General features: G+C 40.4%; 1 protein-coding gene across 9 annotated transcripts in view; it reads right to left on the reverse strand.

The window, feature by feature from the left end:
* Positions 1 to 12,198, reverse strand: part of LOC121284005 (inositol polyphosphate-4-phosphatase type I A-like) — a 229,675-nt gene that overhangs the window by 61,764 nt on the left and 155,713 nt on the right. For all 9 annotated transcript variants that reach the window (XM_041198901.1, XM_041198900.1, XM_041198904.1 and 6 more), the window contains 3 exons: positions 9,666 to 9,774; positions 5,614 to 5,797; positions 3,064 to 3,279 (listed from right to left, as the gene is read on the reverse strand). In XM_041198901.1, coding sequence (XP_041054835.1) covers positions 3,064 to 3,279; positions 5,614 to 5,797; positions 9,666 to 9,774 — 509 coding nt within the window. The remainder of the gene's footprint in view (positions 1 to 3,063; positions 3,280 to 5,613; positions 5,798 to 9,665; positions 9,775 to 12,198) is intronic.

Here is a 12,198-nt window from a genome sequence, read left to right on the forward strand (position 1 = left end):
CAATACTCCAGAAGGGAGTGACAAAGATTTTGCACAACTGAGGCATTACTTTTGATTATTTTTATACTTGTGCTGCTAACTTTTAGTAATTTGTGCACTTGGAGACCCCCTCCTTTGCTCCTCCACAGTTGCTAGTCTCTCTCTGTCAAGAAAATAATCTGATTATCCATTTTGGATCAGAAAAAGACAACCTTGCACTTCCTCACACTGAATTCCATTTGTCAAAATGTTTCCTAATTAATCCATGTCTCTTCCTTCTTGCATGTACATAGCTTACTATGCCTTCTAACCTGGCTTCCTCTGCAAACTTGGTCCCCCAATGCTTCAAGCTTAAAATTCAAACTTTGTGTTTAATTTTCAACATGGCCTTGTTCCTCCCAATCTCTAACCTTCTCCAGACCCAAGGCCCTTCTCCTTCAACTCTCCCACTCCTCTAACTCCAGATTCCTGTCACACAAGCCCTTTGATTCGCCATTCGTACTTTCAGCCTATACCTGAATAACTTCCTTAAATCCTCCAACTGAAGGCATTATACAAATACAAGTTTTGTTGTTTACAGCTATCAGAAGAATGAGCATTGGCTGTCTCTTTCCTCCATAGTCCAGGCCTACAATTTTACTATGTTAATTATTTTCTCTAACAAAATCCAAAATACTGCAATACTGAGCTCAAACCTGGAGACTAACTTCCAGTTATCACTGCCCCTACAATATAGATATATCCATTGGAAGGTTAAAGAAATAATGATCTAATCATAGAATTATGCTCGAAAGCAAAACATAATAGTCTTACATTAGAATATCAAAATTCAACATATGTCATATTGTTCCCCTCAAACTTACTTTTGCAACTACATTCAACTGTGGGCAGGTTGGCAACCTACTTGCAGGCCTCCATCGATACAACTCATTTTCAGCTACTAGCTAATGCACGAGAGCAATCTAGCAATAACTTGTGCACTTAGTCTTTCTTTCCAATGCAGTAGATGTGTGGTTTTCATCCTGGAGCATTCACTACACAATTCATTACAGGCATGGCAATTTCAATGTAGGAAACTAAATCTGCATATCTCCACTCCCTGGTGCCTGTGTTGGTGCTTGAACAATCAATGTCGTCAAGCTATTTCAATTTAAAGTTGTTGAAAAATTATCTGAAATTGAAGATCAGATACCAAAAACATAAAAACATACATATCCTTGAAGCAGGGCATGGCACCATAATGATTATCGCAGTAAACTACCAGCCAAGAGGTTCAGAACTCAAACCCACCAAGGCAAATTGAGTTCATAAGATCTGGTCATCCAGAAAAGAGAGTGCTACCTTTCTTGTAAAACCCAGCTGATTTCATTAATATTCTTCAAGGAAGGGAATCTGTCAGCCCTGCCCAATCTGTGCCTTCAGTCAAACAATAAATGGATAGCATTAAAACACCCTCTGAAATGGACACGATCGTTTTCTCACGATAACTAGAGGTGGACAATAAATGCAGTCTTGCCAGTATATTGTGCACATTCTGTGAATAAATAAAAAAAAAGCTTAATCCTGGAAAGCCTAGATTCCCAAACTAGAAGTTCCCTTAATTCATTATTTCAATTGTCCCCATCACAAGCGAGTTGGGCTGGTCATGTAGCCAGCATTCACTTACCAAAATGAATATTCTACGAAGAGTTCGAGTCTGGGGTACACTCTCATGGCAGTTAAAGAAAGTGTTACTAAGGTACTCTACAGGCTTCACTTAAGAGTTTTGATCTTGACTTCAAGTCCTGGGAGATCATCACCCAGGGTCACCACGCCTGGCGCAACTAAATCAAATATGGTGCAGGCTCTTTCAAAAACAAGCACGTATCAGAGGTAGAGAGAAAATTAAAGGAAATCCCATGCCAGCAACTCAGCCAAAAGTCAATTATTTGTGGTATCCTGCCCTAGTTGTAGAACCATCTGGGCACAGGTCAGTCTTAGCAGTCATCTATGTACTCACCATAACCCTACCAAACACCCCAGAGGATGAACATGGTCACCTTCACATTGAAGGGTGAACAAGAAAGAAAATGATTTCAATGTCCCCATCAACTGATATTGCCCATCTAAACAGGAAACAACAAATGTTGCACCTACCCACAGACATGTTCTGGCAAGGGTTGCCAGGTTAGAAAAGTGTAGCTACGAGGAGAGATTGGATAGGTTGGGGTTATTTTCCTTAGAACTATGATGGCTGAGAGGTGACTTGATTGAGGTGTACAAAATTATGAGAGGAATAGATAGAGTGGACAGGATAAAATTGTTTCCCTTGGTGGAGAATTCTAGAACTAGGGGACATAGATTCAAGATAAGTGGCAGAAGGTGTAGGGGGACATGAGGAAGAACTTTTTTTACACAGAGGGTAGTGGGTGTCTGGAATTTGCTGCCCAAGTTGGTAGTAGAGGCAGAAACATTAAACTCATTTAAAAAGTACCTGGATCTGTACCTTAAGTGCTGTAAGCTGCAGGGCTATGGGCTGAGTGCAGGAAGGTGGGATTAGAAAGGGCACCTGGGTGTCCTCGGGCTGACATAGACAAGATGGGCCAAATGGCCTCCTTCTGTGCAGTAACTTTTCTATGGTTCTATGGTTTCTAACACAAGGTAGACAATTCTGCCAAAGGTAATGAGAACCACAGTGAAATAGAATCTTTTCTAAAACGTCAATTACAATCACCAATTTGCCTTTAGAAGAGGCCGAATTTTCCATTTCAGCAGCCAGAAATATCAATTGTCACGCTGAGGCCAAGTGTTGAAGTGCCTTTTGTGTAATTGTAATATGTGCAACATATAGGTTGTTATTCAAAATAGCTGTTGAGAGAATAGCTGTTATTAATAACTAAACTAAAACTTAAAAATAATCTTCCAAAAATAAATTATTACATTTCAGTATGTGTCGTTGATACTTACCCATATAAGTATCTTTCCTACTCAAAACTGAGACACGGAATTGTCTTCAGATGTTGCGTGTGGTACAACAGCTCCAACTGCTGTACAACAAATGTTAATGGACCTCAAACTCATTAGCAAATTTTTTTTTTGACTTACCCATTCCTCCTCGTGCCAACTAATGTGTAGGGAGGCGCGGCTATTCCTGCCTGTCCACTTGGCCATGAGTGTATCCTGGTCATTCCTGAGCATCACCTGGTCTGCTTCCCCTGACGGGGATGATTTAGAAGCGATATAATTGGGTCTGGCAGCATTAAGGGCTTCAACTGCATTTGCCAGCAACTTACAGTCACAAACAGTGACAAGTTGCCTCGTCTATGTAAAGAAACAGAATGCCAATGAAAGAAAAATAAATGCCACCAGAAGTTAATATTTTTATATCTAAAATAGATGTTTATAATGTACACTGTTATTCATATTTGCGTTAGAATTTTTAAGATATTCATTGATGTAGTTTATCAATATACAGCAAAGTTAATTTTTTTTACATCAGAATATTCTGAACTTGACCTTTCTCCCCCTTTTTCTTCTTCACTCTGATGCTTTGAGGTGCACCTCCAATGCTCTAAGCAAGGCTTCTTTAACTGGTCATTAGGATGTACTGGATACTGCTAGGGTATAGCATTTCCATCCATTCAATTTTCCTTGCTGACAAGATGTCGCAGTGTCGCACATGCTCTTTTTAAATCAGAGTTTTGCTCAGATCTGAGAAAAGCAGAACTAGCATCTTCATTTTATCTAACCTGCACCATTCATTAGAGAAGTTGGGTAAATCACTTATGGGGAAAACTAAAACAGAGTGGGATGCATCACAATGGTGTACTTTTAGTGACCTCCTGTCTGTGGTGACATGGCATATAAAAAAAAGAAAGGCTTGTATTTATATAGCACCTTTCACAAGCACAGGATATCTCAAGGCACTTTACAGCCAATTATGTACTTTTAAAATGTAGTCACTGATGTAAAGTGAGAAACATGGCAGTCAGTTTGCACACAGCAAGCTCCCACAAACAGCAATGTGACAATGACCTGATAGTCTGTTTTTGTGAGGCTGAATGAGGGGTAAATATTGCCCAGGACACCAGGGATAACTTCCCTGCTCTTCAAAATAGTGTCATGGGATCTTTTATGTCTACCTGAAGAGGCAGATGAGGCTTTCGTTTAGTCTCATTCAAAAGATGGCACCCCCAATAGTGCAACTATCCTTCAGTGCTATAATGGAGTATCAACTTGGATTTTTATGGTGAAGCCCTTAAGTGAGATTTGAACCCACAGCCTTCAGACTCAGATGCAGTGCTGCCAACTGAGCCATGCCTGGCACTGATATATGTAGAATAGGGAGGCCTGCAAGAAAATGTGATGACATTACAGAGTGCTTAAAAATTAGTCTTCACAAGCTCTGCTTTATTCTCAGATAATGATCGAACGCCTTTTTCAAGACGTTAATTGACTCAACTTAATTACTTCTGCTGGTAAATATTCTAGCCTCTCTTTGGAGAACAGGGACTTAGAAATGGTGAAAAATAACAAATGCAACAAAAGTCACGATTAGGAAGTTTATCTGCAGCCAGAATTTCAAGTTCTACTTAAAACAGCAAAGGCTGTTTATTTTCCGTGATTAAACATCATAATGTACGTTTTCAAAGCCCCCCTTACATGCCCGGAAATGCCCCCTCCCCCAGCATTTATTGCACATCCCATTTTTAAGAGTCAACCACATTGCTGTGGGTCTGGAGTCACATATAAGGCCAGCCCAAGTGAGGACAGCAGATTTCCTTCTTCAAAGGGTACCAGGTGGGTTTTTAATACAATTGCCAATGGTTTCATGGTCATCATTAGATTTTTAATTCCAGATATTTATTGAATTCAAATTCCACCATCTGCTGTGGTGCGATCCGAACCCAGGTCCCCAGAGTATTATCCTGGGCCTCTGGATTGCCAGTCCAGTGACAATACCACTACGCTACCTCCTCCCCTAATCTCTACTAATATCTAATCTTCTGTCAACAATGTTTATCATGGCTCAGAAATGAAGAATAGCCATTTGGAGAAAGAGACCAGCATTTGCGAAAAAAGCATGTAAAGAGGAACACTGTTATCACCAGATATTTGGTGCAAGGACTAGTCAACTTTATAAACAATCAGCAAAGCAGCACATATATTGTTCAATATCTTATGATATCCTGGTTGATAAACATATGTCTGTTAAACCCAACTCTTCTGTCCTCAGAGTCAGAGATGCTCACCTGTGACCAGGTTTCTCATCTGATTGCTCTGCAGCCAAATTAACCCTACCTAAGCAATCCACAAATAGATTCTTTCTCACTCCACCCTTCCCACTGGATTAATGTCCTTCACAACATCCTTTGAACACTATCTTTTTTTCGCTTTAATTTCCACAATGACCCCACCCCCCACACCACCACCCACCAAGCAGGCAACCTCTCCTCTTAGTTCCTCTTCAACTGGGTGGTTAAAAAAAGGTTCATCTCTATATCCTCAGGAAGGTGGAAAAAAGGTTAATCAATCTTACAGAACTTTGCCCATTAGAGATGGATCTGGAATGTAACTGATTGAAGGAAGCCTGCAATATTGCAGCACCATCACACAGGTATAAAAATCTATAGCAAGATAGAAAACTTAATTTACCTTGTCTGCCAAAATAGCAAGTGTTCTTTCAAGGCCGTTTGTCGATCTCTCCTTGGCTGCTCTTGATAGTCGTTCTGCATAGTAACTGACTTGTGTTTTAAGGGTATTAATGCTTGCTATAATCTCTTTCGCTCTTATTATGTCTTGTGGTATGTATACTATAGACTGGGAGCTAGACGATGAACTGCAAGAAAGAAAATTAACACTGCTTAGGAAGTTATTAAAGTATTAGGTATAAATGGTAATTCAGATGCACTTTCCTCCTCACTATCTTCAGAGTGTTGGAATCAACTGTCTCCTAATCTAACTTTCTCTTTCTCAGGATCACAAAATTCGAATACTAGGTCCCTCCATTCCACCATTCTACAAGCTTTTTAATTTTGCAAAGCTTCTTCCATTCCTGCTGCATATCAAAGGCAAGATAGTGGCCAAGTAACTGATGGTGCATTCTATTGGGAAGCTGCTTTAGTTTTTCATGATCACTGAACTTGGAATGTAAATTAGAAATCAATGCTTGATCTAACCCCACAGTGAAGCACAGCAATACTCCCTCATCCAATAATTTCACTCTTCTTTGCTCTTTGTATTCAAGCTGTAATTACACTATAACGTAAAGACTTGGCATGAAGCAAAACCACAATTGCACTGATGCTACAGTTGCACAACTGCCAATGGACTGACAGCAAAAGATCTGTCACACAAATTGCTGCGCTTTTCTCTCCCCACAAGTTGCACTTGAAATGTAAAAAAACAAAAATTTGTTATCCAGCAATTGAAATTTGTTAAATTTAAGAAAAGTACTCAAGATATTTTGGTGCTTTTGTGGTTGGTAGAACAGTCGTATTTGAGTGCAATTCAGCTCCAAATGTAGAATTGGATCTATGAGTCTAAATATAGTGTGCATGCCCCAATATCAACAAAGTTATTACTATACTGAAAAGAGTTTATAAAACTTACAGCAAGCTTGCATCTTTGGATCCCTGATTCAACACAGCCAGAGGCCACAAGGTCCTGTGGACTCGAGGACAGTCCACTCCACGACACAGTACCCATCTACAATCTTGACTGAATTTCAGGCAGACTTGTCAGGAGTACAAGAGCTGTTGCAATCTGACAACATTCTGCATCACTCTAAAAATCCACAGAGTTCCATGACGACACTTGACATATTGCTTTATCTACCTCTGAACTTCTTACCCAAATTGAGTGATACCCTGAAACTGGATCTCTTCAGGGTAAAATTTAGGGAGACACCCATTTTCATTAGGTTGTCTACAGTGTAGTCATGTAAAAGGAAACTTCCCTTAAGTATGTTAGTAGTGCTGAAACACTAACCAGCTATGAAGATTACTGATGAGGGAAGGCATTTTAAAAGGAACCATTTAAAATTAAACCAGACAATAAACTAATCTGTCATATTTGAGAACAGCATTGGAGCCATGGCATTGAATCCGCATTCCACTGCTACACTCTTCCATTGCACTGAATGCTCAAACTCAGCCTGTGATGCAGGTGGACAATAGACTGAGACCAATAGACTGAGACCAGGAGATTCTAACACAGGTGGATATAAACCCAGAAAGAATATCCCAATTGGCTGTTGTTCTTTCTAGTAGCTTAGTAAAAACAGATTAGAGGCAAAAAACCTCACAGAAGTGCACAAACTGATGGAGGCTTGACAGGAAGAAATTAATCAAAAGTTGAATGTCCATTGAGAGGCCACTTGAGACATGTATTGAAGTGGCTATGAGATTATACCCAGATATAATTGCTTGGCACAACCTAATATGGATTATATCCATATCTCTTGATGCATGCATGATGGTTGGCTTCAAATCTTTTTTTGAATTGGAAATTGGACATGGTATATTACAATACAGCACCGAGACATACAGGTGTTATTAATTACATGGTAACATTATGCAATTCTTTGGTATTTTCAACAAATAACCCATGGTTAAATATGGAGTTGTAGACAAACAATGGTTAGTACCCTAGTGAGGGAGTTATGGTACTTTCAATATGGACACATCTTGGTTTAGAAAGAAAATGAAACAGGACATAAAATGAACATGGAAACCAAACAATCTTAGCTGTCAACAATTCGGAACTCACCAACCCTCCTCATAAACGCTGAGGGGAAAAGAAGAATAAACAAACAGAACAAAAACAATTGCAGAAGAGTGTTACAAGCATTGTAGCTCAACATCAACAAGTAGCAAATAAACAAAACTGCACTTTTAAACTCAAGATAAGCAAAAATAATTTATTCACTTCCGCAAAAACTTATGAAATGGTAATTTTAGGCCAAAACCAAATTAGCATTCATGGTTCTAGTCTGTATTTGCAGGCATTAGGGTGACAAAATGATCTGCACTCTGCACAACGCTGAAGTAATTATTCATGCAAGCCAGCCAAGCAATATAAATACAGATGCATTGAAACAAAATGTTTTTGTAATGATAGCAATTTAAAACGTGAGACTAAAAATCGCAAATTCTATTTAAAACCAAGTTTTTCACTCAACTCCAATTTCAATAAATAATATTTTTATTTATTAACCTTCTCCCATTCTCTCAGTTATGTCTTGCTGGGGTGTGGTTCCACTGGTGACAATGATTTTCCTGTACCTCAAGGGGCCATTATTCATGCATGTAGTGTACCATCTACAAGATGTGCACCAAGGCTCCTTAAGCAGCATCTTCCAAACCCATGACTGCTACATCTAGAAGGACAAGGGCAGCAGATTCATGGGAATACCGCCTCCTGGAAGTTCCCCTCCAAGCCACTCACCATCTTGGCTTGGAAATATATCGCCGTCCCTTCACTGTCGATGGTTCAAAATCCTGGAACTCCTTCCCTAACAACACTGTGGGTGTACATACACCACAGGGACTGCAGCAGTTCAAGGCAGCAGCGCACCGCCACCTTCTCAAGGGCAATTAGGGATGGACGATAAATGCTGCCCTAGCCAGCGACACCCACATCCCATAAACAAGTAAATAAATGACCCTCAACAGCCAATGTCAGTTCCAGCTGGTCACTAGTTAGAAATCAGGAGCAGGAAACCGAGTCAATTTTCCTCCTTCCCATGAAGAGGCCATAAAGCCAATTGAATTAATCACTGTCTCAAGTAACTTGCAGGCCAGGAATCAAAACAGGAAAAATTGTCTGTATGGTTAAGCTACAAACTGAATGAGCTCACCATTCACCAGGTGGAGCTAACAATTGTACTTTTTTGTAAATTATAGTTAGCTTCTCTTGCAGTTTGTGTAGAGTTAGCACTGCAGTGTTAGTGGTTTTAAGAGGAAATCTTTTGAGCTGTTAAGCTAAGAAACAGGACTTTCACTGAATCTGGTAGCAAGTTGCAAACAGGAGGTGGGTCAACAAAATAAATGGATGGCTCAGCTTCCACAAGTGTGAATTTCTATCAACACCATATAAACACCAACTTGATTCACAGGTGATCTGGCAGTGGAGAGGAAACACAACTGGCACTGGTACCTGTCTTCTTGTCTCTGATGTAATTTAAGCTGGCTGCACTTACTACAAAAGTCCCTCTGCTCAGCAAAGTAAAATAAAGATCAAAGAACATGGAGGTGATGGGGTAGAGTTCTCCCTTTTCCTTAAAGAGCCAATTTTTAAAACATTTTCACCTTTTCTGTAGCTTACTGCAGTTTTAGAAGAAGAAAGGCATATGGTCCCATCTACACTGCTGAAAGAGAGATCAATAGGAAAGCGAAAGGCAGGCGAGCTGTCCACGGGCCTAATTTTCTCCCATTCATACTATAGCTGACTTGGTTTCACCAGGACCTAGAGCCTGTCCATGCCTATGCCACATATCAACCACAGCTTCCAAAAAAAAACCAAGTTGAAGGATGGGTTGTATTTACAAAGATAGTGCTTCCCTCTTTAGTTTTGTTGAATTTAAGAAAAAAAACGTAGAAAAAGCAGCAACTAGTGAGCAATTTCATGCTATAACTCCTGATTCACCAGGAAGAAAAGCAAGACAAAACTTCGCAAACAATATGGATTTTAAGTTCTGAACTTACTTTTTCTTGGCTTCCACAAACTTGACCAGAAGTTTCCTTAAGCCGCCGGTTTTGAAGGCCTGGCAGTGAGCTGCTGGTGCTCCAATAGTAATGATGTCATAGGTCTGATCTGTGGCATAAAGACCATATAGAACTAGCAAAGTAATAAATGGGCAAAGTCAAAAGAAATACCCAACTGGATTTAAAACAAAGAACCACAAGCGGCATAACCTGGCACGTCTACATTTCCCTACAGATCAAGTTTCTCATTCCAACTGAGTATATCCAGCAAGGTATGGTCAGATATTTCCTCACAGGGATGGAAAAAGATGGTGTCAGAGCTACCAGAGGTAAGGCAACTCTAGGAACAACTGCCTAAAAAAAGTGTGGGCCACTGAACAGGTTATTTACTTATTTCAGGAAATGTGTTTCAAAACTGATCACCAGGAAATTAAGCAATTTGATGAAAAACTTGAAAAGCCTGAAAGGTGGATAGAAATGAAAATCAATGGGTATCTTAGAATTAGTTTTAAATTCTCAGAAAACTACTTACTAATAATTTTGGTTAGACCGCACACAGTGCTGTACATAGTTCTGGGTCTATATTACAAAAAGGGTATAAGGCACTGGAGTAAGGAAAAGAAATTACAATGATGAATGATACCAAAACTAAGAGGTCATGATCAGGAAAGGCTTAACATTCTAGAGCTATTTTCTCCAGAAAAGGGAAGGCCGAGTGGTGATTTAATAAAGGTTTTAAAAAGTTATCACTTGTTGGAAGTCCAAAACTAAGGGCCACAAATACAAGATAGTCACTCGTAAATTCTTTACCCAGAATAGCTAGAACATGACACTTTTCTACCTCATGGAGTAGCTGAAATGAACAGCCTAGAAAAACAAATATTGTAGATGCTGGGAATCTAAATTAAAAACAAAATGCTGGAAATGCTCAGGTCACACAACACGTGTTGAGAAAACAGTTAACATTTCAGGTCAATGACCTTTCATCGACCTGAAACAGCAACTCTTTCTCTCCAGTAATGTTGCCAGACCTGCTCAGTGTGTTTCCATCATTTTTTGTTTGAATAGCAAAGATGTCTTTCAGAGGTAGCTAGATAAATAGATTAGAGAGAAAATAATAACAGATGGATATGCTGATAGGATGAGATGAAGGGGGAGGATGTGGAATGAGGCATATGTGGAGCATAAATACCAGCATAGGTCATTTGGCCTAAATGGCCCACTTCTGTGCTGTAAATTCCATGCAATATGGTGTTTTATAAGCTTTGCATTTAAAAGCTCTTTCACTAAAGACTTTGTGATTGCCAGTTCATGGAAACTTTCCATAAGAGAATAAGTTTTTGCTTGCAACCAAATAAACTCTCCAGTGTGAAAATGGTTATGTCAGTTCGTAAAACTTTCTTGACTTAAAAAAAAACTATATTTCAATAATGGGCTTGTGTTGAAGTGCATGATGGACAAACTAATGAGGAAGGATGGTATTGCCTTAAAAACAAAATTCATCAGAAACAATAAAATATAGGGAAGTAAAAATTGAAGTAGAAAAGCACTAAAGCAAGGGTGGGGAAAGGTTTTCTTATTAAGGGCCACAAACACACACAGACAAAATCAGTCGCGGGCCACAGAAAAAAAAATAAATTAAGTTGGTTTTTGTGTGAACAAGAGTGCAGAAATGTTCAACTCACCCACTACTTTAATGCGATAACCGAGTTTGATTTTCCTTAATGAGCCTCGTTATGTCTACTGGTACTGATAATGTTGCTACTCACAACTGGCTTTTCTCTCTCCTTTCCCACCATCTCTCTCTATCCTTCTCTCCTTTCCCACCATCTCTCTCTATCCCCCTCTCTTTTCTCACCGTCTCTCTCTATCCCCCTTTCCTTTCCTACTGTCTGTCTCGCTTTCTCTCTCCCAGTTTGTGTGTGACACACTCTCCTTTCCCACTGTCTGGCTCTCTTGCTTTTCACACTTTTTCTGTCTCCTCCCCCCTCTGTCTGTCTGTTTTTCTCTCTCTCTTTCCTTTTCCACCATCTGTCTGCCTCTCTCTCCTTTCCCACTGTCTGTCTCTCTACTTTCCCACTCTGTGTCACCCCCAAACCAGCCCAGAGCAGTCACTCAACAACCCAAGGCTCTGCCCAGCTTTCAGTCCGAGGCTGCAGCTGAGCCTGGAGCCTGGGCCTCTTCCTCAGTCTGCATTGGCCGAACCCGTCCTGGGAGACCAATGGAGTTGGGAAGCGGGGGGGGTGAGCTGCCGATGGAACCGGGTGTCCTGTTCCCTTTCTCCTCCTCCCAGGGTTACTCACACTTCACCACCCGATCGGCAGCTAGCAGCTTCCCATCCCTGGCATGCGTTTTTGCTCCCAAATCTCAGGCCTCACTCTCTCCACACAGCCTGGGCCTCTGGTGACTGTGGCTGTGGCTGAGGCTCAGGCATCAGAACATAGCAGCAGCTGGCCCAGAGTGCAGCACATGGTTGGGAGGGGGGACGGATTTTGAAAACTCTCCGCAGGCTGGATGAAAAAGCGCAACAGGC

The sequence above is a fragment of the Carcharodon carcharias genome, chromosome 11, assembly GCF_017639515.1.
Source record: "Carcharodon carcharias isolate sCarCar2 chromosome 11, sCarCar2.pri, whole genome shotgun sequence".
NCBI classification, from domain to species: Eukaryota; Metazoa; Chordata; class Chondrichthyes; order Lamniformes; family Lamnidae; genus Carcharodon; species Carcharodon carcharias.